Here is a 17,963-nt window from a genome sequence, read left to right on the forward strand (position 1 = left end):
GGCCTTGAACTAGACATCTGACCTAAGTGACCTCGTTTGTTCCTTACAACTCTGGGAGACAGGGCCCAATGCTGATCCCAGTTTACAGAAGAGGAAACTGAGACACAAAGACTTTAAGCAGCCTGCCCATAGCCCCTCAGCCACGTGGTGGAGCTGAGAGCTGACATTTAAACCCAGGCAGTCCAGCACGGTCTCCTGATCTAGCATTAAAATACCAGCTAAACTTAGCCTGCGCCAGGCTGTCTACACACATTTACTCATTTATCAGAAAGCACAGAGCTAAGCCCTTGCACTCTGGAACCAGGCTACCTGGATTCATGTCTGGGCTCTGATGAGTCTCAGCGGCATGACTCGGACAGAAAGCCAACCTCATTTGTAAATGGGGATAAAAATCCAATCTAGCTTATAGGGCTGTTGTGAGGATTAAAAATTAACAATATGAAGTGCTTAGAATGGTACCTGGCGCACAGTAAGAGCTATCGCGTTCATATCATTCATCCCCAAAACCAACTCTATATAGATTGTTATGCCCATTTTATGGACAAGGCCCTGTGGCTAGAAAAGGGCCAGTCACTTGCCCCAGGACACAGAGCTGGGACTCAAATACGTCTCCAGGGATTTGGTGCCAGAATCCAAAGTACATGTTCTTAATCTCGAGCCTTGCTGCTGGGGGCAGGAGTGGGAGAGTAACTTGCCTGCCCCCTCCTCGACAACTGCAGGGATTCTCTTCTGTCCTCCCCAAAGCAGCCCCAGCCCCTGTGCATCCAGGCTGAGATAAAATGAGAAGTCTAGGGAGTATTCAAATCCCCTTCCCCAGTTGGGGTGGGGTTGGGCGGGAGCCAGTCTGGGAAGAATGGACAGTCTTCCAAAAGCTGCAACTATAAACAGGACACTGTCACTCCACACCCTCCAGTTCTTCCCCTCTGCTGGGCAGGGCCCGGCAGGCCGCAGTCAGCTGCCTCCACAAATACATAAACACATAAGTCCCGAGAGAGAGCTGGCAAAGCTACAGAAGGAAAGGCAGATGCCAAGACTGGAGGAGGAGACGGCGGCCCAGCTCTAGCCCCCCCGCAAGGTGGAAGGAGGGGCTGGACTTCCAGCAATGGGCACCTGCAGAACAGGGTGGAAGGAGGGCAGGCCCGGGAGATGGACTGGTGTGTGACAGTGACCTGGGATTGATTCTGCCAGAGGCAAGAGAGGGCAACTGAGCAGGAGTGAGCACTCTCCGAGCATGGGCAGTGGGTTGGGCCCGCAGATATCCGGGAGAGACTGAGTCTCCCCGTGGTTCTGGCACTAGACTTTACTCTTGGCAGTGGGGGATGTCGGCCCCCATCTCTCACCAGCCCAGGAAGGCATCCCCTCATGTGTGAAACTGCTAGGACAGAATCATGAACATTCCCCGACATTGGCAGTCTCTGCCCCAGCCAGGAGGGCAGCTGTTGGGAGTGGGGAGGGAGGTGCGGAGCCACAGGCGTCGGGGAGAGCCAGCTGACGGGGTGTGGAGCCAAGAGCCCCACCTTCTGCGGAGCTCTGGGTGAAGCCATCCAGTGCCAACACCCCACCGCCCGCCTGCGTGGTTCTCATTAGGCTTATTAGCAGCCAAATAGCAACAAGCAAACAGCACAGGGACCAGTTAATGAACACACAGCCCTACAGCGGGCGAGCCAACTTCAAGTGGGAGAGGCTGTTGCCCACTGGCAACCCCCTCCAGGAGAGCTGCTGGCCTGCATGCCTGGGTCAGGGTTGGTGACCGGGGGCAGCAGGGTGAGAGGGCCAGGGAGAGAAATACGAGGGGAGAAGGTACTGGCAGCATCCTACTTCAGCATCCTGGTGCAGCACCCACTGGGGCACAAGGATGCCCCCACACACATGCGCTGGTACTGTAACAGTATGCAAACTCACTCAACCTTGAGTTTCTAGGGTTGAAACTCCAGTTTGGCAGAGAATAACACTGGAACATCACTAGCAAGTTAGGAAACTGAGAACCTCCAGGGCTGGAGGGCCCAAGTGAGACCTATGCCCAGACCCCTCAGGCAGCTGGGGAAAAGCCCACCCCCTATGAAGCCATCCACTGCAGCTTCAGCTCAAACCTCAGCAACATTCTCCATCAGCCAATGCTGCCTCCCAGCAAAGGCTAAGCTCTCTCAAACATACCAACCCTCTTCCCCACTTCCAAGTCCCAATCCCTCCTGCCCAGGCCTCCTGAGTCCTGGAAGGCCCTGCTACTCAAAGTGTGGTCCCTGGGCCAGCAGCGTCAGCGTTCATGGGAGCTGGTTAGAACATAGAATATCCGGCCCACCCCAGATCTGCTGAATCAGAATCTTCTCTTTGATATGATTCCCAGAGGGTTGGGGGAACATTCAAGTTTGAGGAGGGCCCCCAAGGCAGATCTTCCTATGACTGACCCCCAACTCTGCTCAGTGATTTTTGACCACACCTAGAATCACCTGGGATGCTGTTAAAAAAATAACAGTGCCAGGCCCCAGCCCCAGAGCTTCTACTTAGCATAAAGCCACCTGGCCGCCCACATCCCTGGCTTCTCTACCCAGAGGAGTTGCTCAGAGCTGATTTTGAGTCTCAGGTTCTTTTCCAATAAGCTGTGTGGACTTGAGCAAGTCACCACCTCTCTGAGGCTCACTTTCTTTTTTAAAATTATGAGGAGCTGGGCGTGGTGGCTCACACCTGTAAGCCCAGCACTTTGGCAGGGTGAGGTAGGAGGATGACTTGAGGCCAGGAGTTCGAGACCAGCCTAGCCAACATGGTAAAACCTTGTCTCTACAAAAAATAAATAAATTAATTAATTAAATAAATAAATAAAAATAATGAGGGACAAGTGTTTCTCCCCCACCGGTGCCCCTGACCACTGAGGGCCTGACCTCTGAGCGCCCTCAGGCATCCACATTCCCTGAAAAGGAAAGGGTGTTCAAGCAGATCTGCTTCGTTGTTTGTTTTTGAGTTTTTGGCTCTGGTTCTGTTATTTGGAGGTCCTAGGAGGGACCCAAGATTCTGCCTGAGCTGCATCTTCAAACAGGCAGAGGGTCAGGGCCATGAGGCCTGAGGCAGAAGCCAAGAGCTTGGTGAACCCACATCTCCAGCCTCGCGGGAATGGGAGCAACCCCATCGCATCTCATCAAGTGGGGTGTTAGGACAACCATGTTATCATACGTTATCATAGAACAACGTATGATGTTCCCAGATGAAGGCATCCATCATGCTGGGAACATCATACGTTTTTTCACACACCTGGACTATTAACTGTGAAGCCCTCCTACCGAGAAGGGCCTGGGGCTGGTCCTTGAAGGAAGGGAGCTGTTGAGACTGAGGCTTTGCAGCCAGGCTGGGGACTGGCAGAGACAGGGGCAGTCACCTGAAGGATAGACAGGTGGAGTTCCTGGGGAGCTGATGTGGACCCAAGAGGGGCCGGTGGGAGGAAGGAGAAAGATCCAAGGGGCTCCCTCAAACTCCCATATCTGCTATGGTCTGTGGGGATTCCACACTCTGGAATGCCCAGCCCCCGCTGGTGTCAGGAGTGAATGAAGCCCAGGAGATCGGAGCCTGGAGTTCTGGAGTCAGTCTGCCCGGATCCAGCCCGAGCTCAGCACTTGCAGCAGCGGAGCTTGGCCGTGTTTCCCAAGCAACCCGAGCCTCAGTTTCCTCATCTGTAAGCCACGATGATAAGCATACACCTACTTCATAAGATGATTGACAGGTCGAACTAAGATAATGCATGTGAAGAGCTTAGCACAGTGTGGGGCACTAGTACATACTCAGTTGTTAGCTAATAGTAGCAGTAGCAGTGACAGCAATAGTACCATCACCTCCAGTTCACAGACGCAGAAAGTGAGGCCCAGAAATGAAGGTAAGATACCTGGCAGTAGGGTACAGGTATTAAGAAGAGGGACCCTGGAGTCAGGTTGTCTGGATTCAAATCCTAGCTCTGCACTTCCTGACTACAGGACCTTGGACAAGTTACCTGATTGTGCTTCACGTTCCTCATCCACCCGCCACAGAGGATGTTTAAAGTGCACCCTGCACAAAGTGAGTGCTATGAAGGTACTGGCTCTTGTTGTTGTTAATGCTCCTGATACCATCAGTGGAAGAGGCTCAGGTGTGGAGGCTCTAGCTCTTCCCAACTCACTCCTTGGTTTCCACAAAATAAGATGGCTTTTCTCTCCTTCGAGCCAGCCTGCCAGGCATCAGAGCAGTCCAAGGGGAGACGGCTCCAGGCACGGGTCACAGTGTCATCTGACCATCCTGGTAGAGTGGCTAACAGAGGCCAGGGCAGAGATGGATTATCATCACATGCTACATGAATGGTGCCCTTGAAAATATGGGATGCAGAGGCTCTGGGCCAAGCATGTTCTGCAAAACACAGGTGCATGCAGGCTCCTGAGACCCTGCCGGCAGTGTGAGTGGGGCCAACACAGTAGGACAGCAGGAGGGAATGCAGGAAGCTTTGAAAATACAAGCAGTGATTTGATTTGAGAAGCTGTGTCCAGATGGAGGCATTTTTTTTTCTTTTTGAGAAGGAGTCTCGCTCTGTCGCCCAGTCTGGAGTGCAGTGGTGCGATCTTGGCTCACGGCAAACTCTGCCTCCTAGGTTCAAGCGATTCTCCTGCCTCAGCCTCCCGAGTAGCTGGGATTACAGGCGCCCATCACCACGCCTGGCTAATTTTGTATTTTTAGAAGAGACAGGGTTTTGCCATCTTGACCAGGCTGGTCTCCAACTCTCGACCTCAAGTGATCCACCCACCTTTGCCTCCCAAAGTACTGGGATTACAGGCATGAGCCACCGCTCCCAGCCCCAGCTGGAGGCATTTTTTAACCTCCTCCCTTCCACTGGATATTGCCTCCATTTTAAAGAGGGGCTGCATCTTCAGGATGCAGACTAGGAAAGATGCTTCTGCTCCAGGTTCTGGCGTCCCTAAGCTTGACCTGCCCCGGGAGTAGGGTGGGGAATGGCACTTCATGTTTGATACAGCAGAGTGTCTGCTACTGGTGGAGGCACTCACGTTTGATACAGTGGTTGGTGCTGTTTGCTGTTGTCCATCCTGGGCAGCACTGTCCCCCGCAGACGTTCCTCCTGTGGGGTCACCAAAACAGAGTCAACACAAAGATGCTCAGAGCTGGGGACTATTCACAGCCCCTCCAACAGTCCCACCTTCTACAGGCAGGGCCTGGAGGAACACGGAGAGGCTGGGAAGGCTGTCCTTATTCTATATGCAAATCTAAGTTTGAATCCTGACTCTGCCATTCTTTGCACGTCCCTGGGAAACCTCACTCTCTCCATCTGTACAATGGAGATAACAATAGCTGCTTAATTGGGTTGTTATGATGGTTAAATGAGGTGAGAATATTTAACATTTGACGTGAAGAAGGCAGTCCACTGGGGCAACAATGACAGTGATCCTAAAGCTAATAAACAAGCCAGTTCAGAGAGGTTCAGTGACTTGCCAATTCCACACAGCAGGTAAGTGCCAGAGCCTGATTCAAACCTGGGTTGGCCCAGCTCTAAGCCATGCTCCAACTCTACATTGCCTCTCACCAAAAAAACAAAACAAAACAAAACAAAACAAAACACCATGGTCCTTGCCCTACAAATGCTGATGATCCAAGGGAAGCTGGAAGACACACACAAAACAGTCTCAAGGTCATACGAGGTGTTACCTGCCAACGAATGCACACTGAGGAGTCTCAGTCCCCGGCAGTCTGATGCGTGGGAAGGCTGAGCCCTGGGTAGGCACTGAAGGAACAGGGCTCTAGAATGCCTGGTTAAGAGGTGCTTATGAGATGGCAAGCTGGTAGGAGGATGGGGCTGGGGATGTGGGTTAAGCTGCCTCTGCACAATTTTTATTTGGAGGCACAATTTTTATTTGAGAGGCAAACAGGACTTACTCTATAGGGAAATAGTGTTCTTCCCTCGGCTACTCCTTTTTTTTTTTTTTTTGAGTCTCACTATATGGCCCAGGCTGGAGTGCAATGTCGCGATCTTGGCTCATGGCAACCTTGGTCCTGCCACCATGCTTGGTTGATTTTAAAAATGTTCTTAATAGAGACGGGGTTTCACCATGTTGGCCAGGGTGGTCTCAAACTCCTGACCTTAGGTGATCCGCCCACCTTGGCCTCCCAAAGTGCTGGGATTATAGGTGTGAGCCACTGCGCCCAGACCTTCAGCTACTCCTTGATGTTGGCTCTGAGGCCACCCCCATGAGACGCTGACCTACAGTGCTGGGGCACTCAGCTCCCCAAACTTTGCTTCCAGGTGTCTGGCGCACTCCAGCAGCACCAGCAGTTTCCACCCGGCCCTGACTCTGCAGCTAAAGACCCACATGCCTAGACCAGGGCGTCTCGCTAGAAGGGCTTCTCCTGGAGATCTCTAGGGACTGACTCCTTGGCAGGCTGGGCCGGGCTCTGGCTTCCATCCTTATCATCAGAAATCATCACCGGGCACTGGAACTGGAGGGTAAGAGGGGAGGGAGAAGTGCCGAGGCTGGACAGGCGAAGGACAGAGCAGGGCGGCCGCTCCTGTGATCCCTGTGGCCAGCATGGCGACATCTGGTCCCACTTAGGAGTTTGTTTGACATTTGAGTGGACCCCAAAGCTTATGTGGTTTTTGGAGTCTTATGAAGAATTCAAAATAAATTCCTGCAGCTTGAAAAAGCGGAGGCCCATTCCTGGCCCTTTGGCCCAAAGTTGTGGGCACTGCCTCCCTCCCAGGGAGCTCCCAGAATGTCCCACCAGCCAAGAGTTGTGCCACTCGGGCCACCTCAAAGCCTCTCTGGACGACCACCTTTAGCAGCTTCCTGGCTGCATCAGGGCCCATGTCGCGGGGGTCGGGGAAAGGGCTGCTTGTCAGACCCAGAGTTTCTGGGGGTGCGCCCCAGTGGAAGGGGAAACTACGTACCCACTTGTATGTCACCACCCCTTGTGGTGGTGACAAGACCTCTCGTGGGGCTAGGAGGGTTCTGAGAGGAAACAGATTCTGTGCCCTGGGAATTTTCTAAGAATTAGGGCCTGTGGGAACCCAGACAGCACGGTCACAGGAGCCTGCCTGGCTGGGAAGTCATGGCATGGAGCCCAGCCCAAGGAGGCCCGCTGAGCCAGCCGTCACCCCAGCTGCCCTCAGGATGGCTTTGCAGCTGACTGTGGAAGGGCAGGGGCCAGCCTTGCTCTGCCTGCGCAGAGTAGGCCCTAAGGGATGTAGGGCCACATGAGGATTGGCCAGAATCAAAGGCTGCCAGGCAGAGAGGCCAGGCTGGGGCTGGTAGGGCACTCGAGAGAGATTCAGGTCCCCAAGGAGAGACTCTGAGGATCCCTACAGGCCAATATTAAAGTTTTGGGTGCAGGCCCCGGGAGGTGACCAGCTGGGAATTGTCAGTTCAGTGGGCTCCGGCTAGCAGAGAGAGTAAATGAGCCTGAACAGCTGGGATATACAATTCAATCGCTCTGACTCCCTAGAAGGTACCTCTCAGAGATCATCTGAGTCCAGTCTTCCAGTTGATACCACTCAGCACACATTAGCCCAGTATCCAGCATCACTGTAGGGAAAACATCTGGCTAGAGTCTGGGAGAGCTGTTATTCCACCTGGGCCAAATCTGATCACACTAGCCCTTTGTTAAAAACCTCCCACAGCTCTCCACCGGCCTCTACAAGGCCCCCTGGCACCCATGTGCCTACTTGCCTGTGCAGTCTAATTGCCCCCATCACCCCCACCTTGTCTCCACAACCATCCACAGCCAAGGCTTTGCTCCTCCAAGGATACAAGGTTTGTTGCTCCCCAGTTGCCCTATGGATTTCACTTCGATGCCTTTGCCTGGGCTGCTCTCTCTGCCTAGAATGCCTTCCCTCTCTGGTCTACTGATTAAAATCCTTTGCATACTCCAAGACTCCCAGATCAGATATTGCCTTCTTTGTATAAAACCTCCCCTGGGCCAGGCAAGGTGGCTCACACCTGTAATCCCAGCACTTTAGGAGTCTGAGGCAGGCAGATCACGAGATCAGGAAATCGAGACCATCCTGGCCAACATGGTGAAACCCCGTCTCTACTAAAAATTAGCTAGGCATGGTGGTAAGCACCTGTAGTCCCAGCTACTCACTCAGGAGGTTGAGGCAGGAGAATCGCTTGCCTGGAGGTGGAGGTTGCAGTGAGTAGAGATTGTGCCACTGCACTACAGTTTGGCGACAGACCGAGACTCCATCTCAAAAAACAAAACAAAACAAAAAAAACCAACTTCCTCCGACATCTACCCAGCCTTCCCTCATTCTCCATCTGCATCTGCTAGGATCATTTAGTACTGCCTGTCTCAGGTCATTGGTTGTATCTCGGTCTTGGGTACCTCAAGGTTTATTTCTTATTTCTCCTTGTGCCTCTAGAGTCTAACACAGTGCCCAACACGTGGTATACAATTGATACTTCTTTGTTTCATTTAATCTGGAGTTTCACAAAAAGTGGGATGAGCCACACTGACGGTAGGAAAGGCATTTTAGGTTTACAGATCACAACATTCAACAATCTGAGTTACACGGTGAGAAAGTGATTCTCTTTTTGGTGATCCTTCTAACCTAATTATGTCAATGAAAAAGACCACATCCTCCCCTCAACACACGCTAGTCCCCCCTTCCAATAGAGGGAACTTGCCACAGAGTTGAGCTTCCTAAGATAATGAATGATGTCTGACTAGAACTTAAGAACATTTTGTTTTCATTTCAATTTTCCTACAGTTACCTTCTCTTTATAACAAGTGGTACTGCTTTCAACTTATGATAATGATACAAAGTTTCCTTTCAGTTATGAATTTATTTATGGAGAAAAATGAGTCAAGCACTGTCTGTAATAGCAAAAAAATGTAATTCATCTAAATGTCCAAAAACAGGAGGGTGGATAAACTGTGGTAATATTCAGACAAAGGAATAATATGCAACAGTTAAAATGAATAAACTTGGGCTAATTATATTAACATGGTTAAATCTCAAAAATCTAATGAGGAGGGGAAAAACAAATTGCAGAAGAATAATGAAATATGGTATCACTTGTCTAAGTTTAAAATATGCAAAACAACATTGTATATTTTGTGGATACATGTATCTATAGTAATATTGTAAAAACATCTATTGGAATTAATTAAATTCAGGGTAGTGGTTAACTCTGGGGAGGGAAGGAGGCAAATTTATAGAGGAAATTTCAACTAAAAAACTGGAATCAAAATATGCCAAAATATTAAGGTTGGATAAAACTAGACTATACAGTTATATTATTTTCAATACCTTTTAGTGCATTTATAAAACTTCATAATATACTTTAAAACAGATAAAACACAAAATCCTGTTATTTTAACAGAATATAAAGTTAAAGAAAAATAATAACAGAACAAGAGGGAGAGGTAGAGAAAAATATTATACAGGTGGTATGCTGTGAGGCAGTTCAAAAAACCCTGTAGAGGCCAGGCGTGGTGGCTCACACCTGTAATCCCAGCACTTTGGGAGGCCAAGGCGGGTGTAGTGCTTAAACTCAGGAGTTTGAGACCAGCCTGGCCAACATGGCGAAACCCCATCTCTACTAAAAATACAAAAAATTAGCCGGGTGTGGTGATGCGTGCCCATAATCCCAGTTACTCGGGAGGCTTGAGCCTCGGGGGTGGAGGTTGCAGTGAACCGAAATCATGTCACTCCAGCCTGGGTGACAGGGCAAGAGACTCTATCTCAAAAAAAAAAAAAAAAAAAAAAAAAGAAAGAAAGAAAAAAAGAAAAAAGAAAGAATAAAGAAAAGAAAAGAAATGAAATGAAATGAAAAAGAAACCCTGTAGACTGTAAATTTCATTAGTGTAGGGACGGTGTCCACTCTCGTCACTGCTGTATCCCAGATACCTAGCATCAAGCCTGGCACAAACTTAATAAGTCTTTGTTATGTGCAATAAATCTTTTCTACATTGAAAGTTCCATGAGGACAGAGTCTGCCTGTCTTGGTCACTGCTATATCCTCAGGATCCAGTATAGGGCCTGGGTATAGAAGTCCTTCCAAAATATTTGTTGAATGAATGAAGAAGCTCCAGTAGCAGTGGTGCAGTTCCAAGATTCACCAGCAGGTGGCACTTGGTCCCTGGCTGTCTGCAGCTCACAAGGCAATGAATGGCCAACCTGATCAGCCTGCCTAGAAGCCATTAGCCACAATGGACCAGGGTGGAGGAAGAGAATAAACAAGATGATCCCTCAGGTCCTCCCCAGCTGACATGGAGTGGCTGACTGGAGTGTCAGGGAACCCACTCTTTATCAAAGCTGCAGAAGACAATGTGGGGGAGGAGCCTGACCAGTGTGTCATGTGATGTGTGCACCTGTGTACAGCAGGTGGCACCCAGCCCATGTCTTCACATGCCTGTTCACATCCACCAGCCTTGTTGTAGTGACAATTTGCTTTATTTCATGACTTCTAATAGTGCATCCTCCAGCCCCCATGCTCCACTTCCCCACCTTCCCCCGCACCTCACCTGCACCTAAATGCCTGCAGTACAAGCTCCTCCCTGCTCCAGCCCAAGCTATGCCTCTGGGTTCCCCTACACCAGAGCTGCAGTGCTACCCCTGGGCCAGTGCCAACAGTAAAAAGCCCTTGTCCTTGGGCAGTGCTACACCTGCACGCCACCCTCACCTCCAGGCCCCCCTCCTGCCACCTCCCTCTGCTTCCCCACATGCTGCCCACAGAGCCCTAGGGGCCCCAGGTCACAGGTCCCCTCTACTCAGCTCTTCAGCTACAGCTGCCCCACTCCTTTGCACTTAACAGGAAGCTTCCAGTACTAGAAAGCATCTGTTCATTTCTTCAACGTGATATTAAGTCATTGGGTTGCTCTCCCAGCAGGAACAATGCCTTGGACTCTGGGCCTCCATCCCCTTTCCCATGCTCTGCACGCAGGATCCTTGGAAGCACACATTCACTTGCACAGATCAGGAAAGGAAAACGCTGAAACACAGCAGGTGCTTTCCACTAATACTTGTTGAATGATCCTATGTGTAAGCGACTTGGCAGTGCATGGGTCTACTCTTTGCCTGCTTGAAGCTGGGCCTTCCATGGGCAGCAGGGAGTTCATCCACTCATTCAACAGATACCTAGAGAATACCAACCAGTGCAGGCACTATTCTAGGCACAAGAGACACAGAAATGGACACAACGAAGTCCCTGTTTGCATAGAGCTTGCATTAGTGTGGGCTGGGAGGCCAGGCCATAAACACACAAATAGGAATAGAACATATCAGATAGAATAAGTACTATGAAGAAACATAAAGCAGGGTGAAAGGAGAAAGAGGATGGGGCGGGGTGGCCAAAGGCCACTCTGAGCAGAAATCTGAAAGAGACAGAGCATGAATCCTGCTGAAATATGAGAAAAGCGCTCCAGCCAAGGAAAACAGAGAGCGCCAAGGCTGCGAAGCGCAAGGTCCTTGGAGTAGGACTCGGGGTACAAGTGTCTTTCATGCTGTTCCCCAGGACTAAACCCAACTGGCAAATCGGGCCCAGGCAAAGAGAGGCTGCCAAAGCCCTTCCCAGACTTCCCGATGGTGCCCCCACCCAGCCCCTCACTGCCCTGGGCTCAGTGCCCTCCATTCCAGAGGCACCTGTCATACCCAGGCAAGGCGGAGCGCGCCCGCAGCCATGATGATCCGATTGGGGATGGGGATTACTGGGGCGTCTTCTCACTCTGCGACGGCGCCCGCGGCGGGCAGGGGGTGGTGCCCAGGGGGAGCAAAAAAGTAAATTGCAGTGTTGTGGGGTGGCTTAGCCCTGCAACGCACCCAAGTTGCGCTTACACCTAGATGCACGAGAGCACACTGATCCAATTCTCCACGCGCCCACTGTGACGCAGCCTCATCGGGACACGCTTCCCGCCCAAAGTGCCCAGAGCTCACGCCCACGCCCGCATCCAGCCCTCAGCGTGCGCAGGCCGACCCACGCCCCACGACACTTGTCCCGACGCACCAGCTTCGCTGCCAGCTCCCCTCCTGGAGACGCATCTACCTTCTCTCCATGGGGCCCCCGACACCTCCGCCAACCCGCGCCCTGAGCCGGCTCAACCTCCCCTGGGCCTCGAGAGCCTGGAGCGCCCACCCCACTGCCCTCTCCCCGCTGCCTCTCGGATCCCGGCAGCGCTGCAAGCGTCTACAAGAGCCCGTTAGTTGCAGGCAGGAGGAGCGCGGGCGAGTGGAGAGGCGCCTTGCGAAAGGATTTAACGTCGGGGCTCCGGGCGAGTTGGTAAGAAAGGATGAGGATGATGATCTATCTTTGCCTTCAACTCTTCGAAAGAGGATCAAATCTTCCAGTCCCGACTTTGGAACCTCGGGGCTGTTTCCCAAAGTATTAAAGACAGAGGGACGAGGGCATGAGTGCGGCGCCCTCTCCTCTCGCCTGCACGCCCCTCCACAAATGAGCCCTGGCTCCCCTCTGCACCCTCCAAACTTCCCTCTCCCATGCTCACCCCGTGAGCCGCCCTCGCGGCGGGGTTGGGGGCGCAGCCCCAGACCGCTGTGGGGTCCCCAGGCGTGGGAGAGCCGGCGCGGCCCGGGCCCGTGGTGCTGGTTGCTGCTGGCCCAGGGGAGTGCTTCTCCGGGTCTGCGCAGGTGGCTGGACACGCCGCGACTGCGGCGCGCGGGAAGGCCTTCTGGCCTCCGCCTCGGTGGGCCTCCTGGGGCTCCCCCAGCCCGGCTGGGCCCGCTCCACGGGCTGCAAGCCCGCGACAGGCGCGTCCTGCTCCCGGAACAGACTGTACACCTTGGCTGCAGCCGCTGCCGGGTAGCTGCCCCCAGGGCGCCGCAGTCGATTCGCGTCTCCGCCAGCCGGCTCGTATCTTCCTACGGGGTCCCTTTGGGCATGACCAGCGCCCACGAAGAGAGCCAGGGTGAGCGGCAGGAAGCCTCTCCAGGGGTTCCGCAGGGCGCGCCCCAGGCTGCGGGCTTTGGTCCGCGGCCTCATGGCGTGGGGAGGCTGGAGAGTGGTGCGCGCGGGCACCGCGAAGAGCTTTGTGGTCGGCACGCTGGACGCCCGCGGGCTGTTCTCCCGGCCCTGCCCGGCGGCCCGCTTCTCTGAGTCTACGGGGCCCTGAAGCGGCCGACTGGGGGCCCGGCTCTCGGCGGAACCGGGGCTGCGCGCCCCAAGCCTCGAGTCCGCGCTCCTACTCCAGCTGGGCTCGCACTGCTGCTGCACCTTCGCGCCTCCTCCCCGTGCCTGCAGCCGTCTGAAGGAGACCCGGACGGTTTTATTTTTGGAAACCTCCCCCGGCTTTTTCGTCTCTTTTATCCACACCAGGCCCCCTCCTCGGAGGGACAGCTCAGCCCCCTCATTACGGGAGAGGGAGCGAGGAATTCCAGCAACACCCACTTTGGCACCGGGAAGCGAGCGGGCGGCGAGCGGGCGGCGAGGGGGATTAACCCGTGCGGAGCAGGGGGCGGCGCGGGGCTGACCCGGGCGCTGGTCGGGCAGATGGCGCCTGCCACGACCGGGACACCGGGCCGCCTTTCTCCTGCCCTGGGCAAGTTCGAACTGCAGACCTGCCCCGAATCGTTCTCCCGCCCCTCGCTTCAGGGACCGTCTTTGGATCGGGTGACCCATGCTGCAGCCTCGCAGGTCTGAAGGAGGCCGGGAGGGGCGCCGAGGCCCGCGTAGGGGAACAGGGCCACCGCCCCCTCCGCTTGCGCCCTGGCCGCTGGGGGCGCCCTCCGCAGGGCCGGCCTGAGCGGGGGTGGCGCGGGGCGGGGCGCGGCGCGCGGAGCGCAGGGAGGTCCCGGGCGCGCCCCCTGGCGGAGCTGGCGGCCCCGGCGCTCCGTGGCTGCACAGCCCTGGCGCCGCCGCCTATGCTCTGGATCTCAATCCCCTTCCACTGGCGTGAAGGTCACGCCTAAACCTGGCGCGGTGATGGCTGCAGCTAGAAGAGGGGTCCTCTTTTTCTTTTCTTTCTTTCTTTTTTTTTTTTTTTGAGACAGAGTTTCGCTCTTGTGGCCCAGGCTGGAGCGCAATGGCGCGATCTCAGCTCCCCGCAACCTCCGCCTCCCGGGTTCAAGCGATTCCCCTGCCTCAGCCTCCCTAGTAGCTGGGATTACAGGCATGCGCCACCAAGTCCGACTAATTTTGTATTTTATTTTATTTTATTTTTTAGTACAGACGGGGTTTCTCCATGTTGGTCAGGCTGGTCTCGAACTCCCGACCTCAGGTGATCTGCCTGCCTCGGCCTCCCAAAGTGCTGGGATTAAAGGCGTGAGCCACCACGCCCGGCCAAGGGGTCCTCTTTTTCACAGAGGCAAAGACACGGAGCCTCTTGAGTAAGTCACTCAAGGAGACAGCGCATGTGAAAGAGCGGAGTGGAATCTAGGCCTCCGGCCTCTGGCTGAGTCCATTCCCGGAATCCCACCCCAGCCCTTCACTCTCTCGGGAATTTCCCAGAGGGGGATTCGGTGACCCCTGATTGACCCAGTGTGTGCATTCACATCTTGTGTTAGCAGGGAGGCAGGCAGGGGTGTGGGAATGCTGACTGCCACCGTCTGCGTGTCCCCAGTAATCAGCACACCATTCTCACCCATGCCCCCTCCCTGCAGCCTAAAGGCTTGGAACAACAGGGCTGCCCCTGGCACATTTGTACAGCCTACTTTCCAGAGAGGCAGAGTGAAGGAGCTGGCAGGTGGGCACCAGTTCACAACCTCCCACACCACACAAAAGACAGGCCCAGGTAATACCTACTGTTGAAATAAAGCCTCGACCCCTGGCCTTGGCCTACAAACCCTAGCTGGCTGCCCCCGCTCTGATTTCATCTGGCCTCTTGCTCTCCCTTACCCACCACACTGTGCTGCCTTGGCCCTCTCTCTGCTCCTTGAACAAGCCAAGTGAATGCCCCCTTCCCTCTACTGGAAGGTTCCTCTCCAGGATGTTAGAGGGTAGTTCCTCATCACTGCTCCTCTCAGATTAAATATCAGCTCCTGGAGTAGCCATCCCTGACCTCCAATCTAGAGCAGCCCTCCCTCACCCCAGTCATGACTCTCTAACACACCACCCTGTTTCATCTTCATGAAACAGTTGACATCATCTTGTTATTGATATGTTTGTTCGTGTAACTGACTTTTTTAATGGGCTGAACCTAAAGAGGGACTATCCGGAAACTACTCCACTACTACCTTCAACCATATTATGGTAAATTTCCCTTTCCCACCCTTAATGACATCTCAGGCAGAGTCCTTGGCTTGAGAGGTCATCCCTACCAGACACGAGAACTGTTCTATTAATATAATTAAGACCCATTTTCAGGCACAAAACGTCTGCTCCTGTCCAGATCAAAATCTCATCCAAGTTAATCAATATCACATCCCATTTAATAGTCCTCCTCTCCCCTGTCCCTTTGCTAGAGATCCTGCAGTGGCGAGAGTGGGGTGTGGTCTGTTTTCCTGACCTCGCTTTTCTGCTGTGGCTCCTCTTTGTCAAGGCTGGGGGACAGGTGTTAGAGGAAAAGTAGCCAAGTCTTATGTGACAGGTACCCTTGGTTGGCAGGTGCCAAGCGCTGGCTTTTTCATGGGCACATATGTGGGTTTTTGGGAGGTTCTCTACAGGACCTCCACCCTGAGTTGCCATAGCAAATTACTCTCTGGCCAACCTCTCGCAGACCCCTGCATCCTCTGTCTGTCATAGGACTGTCCCACCTATGCCAAGCAAAACAATGGTGGGTTGGCCGCTCCTCACCCTGCCCACTTCTCACCTTGCCACACAGGCCACTCCAGCGAGGCTCCACGATCAGAATTCTCCAGACAAGAAGTGCACACAAGTCTCTTCATTTATGTACGTCCTCAATTCCTAAACACATATGTTGGGTTCTCCCATGAACTATCTTGCTGTAGTCTAATGCACCGAGGTGCCTGCAACATCCAGCAACATAGTCAGCGTCAGTGGGGGGACAGTTATAGGGACAGAGCCTCCTCTTCTTGCAGATGACTGGTTCTCTCTGGGAGCTCCCTTCATTTGGTTTGAGTTGGGGAGTTCCCTCAGGGGAAATCTCAGCCCTGCCCACAAATGCAGCAGTGTTATGCTTCAGTGACTTTCTTCAATCCCTTTCATTTGTAGACTGGAATTGAGGGATGTAGTTTGATTGTTGTTGAACCTGTTCTGCCTTTAGTAAGGTGTCTAGCACTTCTCTTCAGAATGCAAGAATATTTAGCCTTCATTGTTCTTTGTGGCTTCAGCAGATATTCCAAGAGCAGAGGAAAAGTCCTATTCAACAACCTATAAAATCATTTCTTGTCTGACTTCCCAAACCACAGTGATATCTCTAAAGCAATAGATATCTTGTCTGCATTGCTCACCACTGTTTCTGCAGAACCTAGAACAGCCAAGAAGTATGTGTGAAATGGATAGCTAACTGAATGAAGGACACAGTAATCCCATCAAGTGGGGAGGGCTGGTATCATTAGACCCATTTTAAGAGAGAGGAACTGAATTCTGGGTGGCAGCTCCTGATCCAGGTTCATGTGCTTGCTGCCTTTGGGGCTGGCTCTAAAGATCTCCTTGAACCCTACCCCTTGCATTTGACCATGAATGCCCCTTACTTCCCAGAATGCTGCGTTCTGTTCCTGGGATGCTGCTCCTTCACAGCTGTGGAAGCCCCAGGTCCACACTTACCTCTCCTTGCCCAGATATCCACCCACCTTTGTAGTTCTGGGCTCCCTTCTCTCACCGGCACCTACCCACTTCCTTCAGATGCTCCCCTCTAGATCTCTCAAGACCCACCTCAGATCCCCGTGGGCCTCTGAAAGCCAGAAACCTTGGCATCATCTTCGTCCCTGAGCTATTTTTTCCTCCTGTGTGTCCAAGTCATTATTACTGCTCCATCTCCTCCGTCTGCATTTCTGGAAGTCTGCCGCCCATTCATCCCTCACACTTCGCCTCCGCCAAAACCTTCACGCAGACAAACTTTCCCTCACCATCAGGCGCCCCTTCCACTCCTCAGTGAGTACAAGTGGTCCTTGGACGTTCCCACCCTGTTCGCCTGGGGACCATAACCCGGTTCATCTACTCCAAAGACTGGCATCTTCTACCCCATCCCAGCGCCATACTCTGTCCTGCCACCTACTTACTGCCCATATCTCCCTTACCCTGTAACTGCTGGGACTGATTGCAGCTCTTCAGAATCTCCAATCCCACAGACACTTGAGTTTTGCTTTTTTTTTTTAACCTGTCAAAATCGATAGAGCCTACTTCAGTCCAAACGCCATGCTAAGCATGTTACATCAATTGGCTGATTTAACCAACCAAAGGAGGCGTTATGATTTCCACGCATACAAAGGAGGAAACTGAGGCTGGCAATGGCTACTGGCTTGCCCAAGATGGCACAGCTGATAAATAGCAGAGGCAGGATTCAAACCTGGATCATTTTCCATCTGAGCCCAAGCTTTTAAGGTTACACCGCCTTGCCTCCACCCCGGGCTTGTAAGCCTGGTGCCCTCTTCACAATTGAATCATGACCTTTCCAACCACCCCACCACTATCACCACCAAAGGAGCTCTAGGGCATATCCCCAAATGCCCTCTTCCCTGCCTGCCAGCCCACTGTTTAATTCCCTGGAGATGTGGAGTTATCAGAACTTTCTGCCACCCTCAATCCTCTTGGCCCAGTGAAAGAAGGGAAGCTGTTTTCAGCATGGCCCCTGACTCACCGTGTGTCACTTCCCCACCCCCTGATTAAAGCTTTCTCCCTCATTAGATCGCTGCTAAGCCTACTCACCCATCTCTTGGGTCTGGAGAGGAAAATCATCTCTGGAAAACCCTGCAGAGAGAGTCTAAAGGGTTGATAAAGAGATTCCAGCAGGGAAAGGTTTGCCCAGACACATGCCCCATGCAAGGGACAGCAGTCTCCTGGACTCCCAGGGCATACTCACTGCTTTTCCATGTCTCGCTGGAATAATGTTGGCAGCCAGAGGTCTACCAGAACCTGAGCTAATTTGGTAAATAAGGA

General features: G+C 53.0%; 1 protein-coding gene across 3 annotated transcripts in view; it reads right to left on the reverse strand.

Moving 5' to 3' along the window:
* Positions 1-13,677, reverse strand: part of LTBP2 (latent transforming growth factor beta binding protein 2) — a 111,688-nt gene extending 98,011 nt beyond the window's left edge. For all 3 annotated transcript variants that reach the window (XM_024231947.3, XM_024231946.3, XM_063715636.1), the window contains exons 1-2: positions 12,457-13,677; positions 5,013-5,083 (exon numbers count right to left, since the gene is read on the reverse strand). In XM_024231947.3, the coding sequence (XP_024087715.3) occupies positions 5,013-5,083; positions 12,457-13,586 (1,201 nt within the window). In that variant the 5' untranslated portion in view covers positions 13,587-13,677. The remainder of the gene's footprint in view (positions 1-5,012; positions 5,084-12,456) is intronic.
* Positions 13,678-17,963: the final 4,286 nt, after the last annotated feature.

This window comes from Pongo abelii, chromosome 15, assembly GCF_028885655.2.
Source record: "Pongo abelii isolate AG06213 chromosome 15, NHGRI_mPonAbe1-v2.0_pri, whole genome shotgun sequence".
Lineage (NCBI taxonomy): Eukaryota > Metazoa > Chordata > Mammalia > Primates > Hominidae > Pongo > Pongo abelii.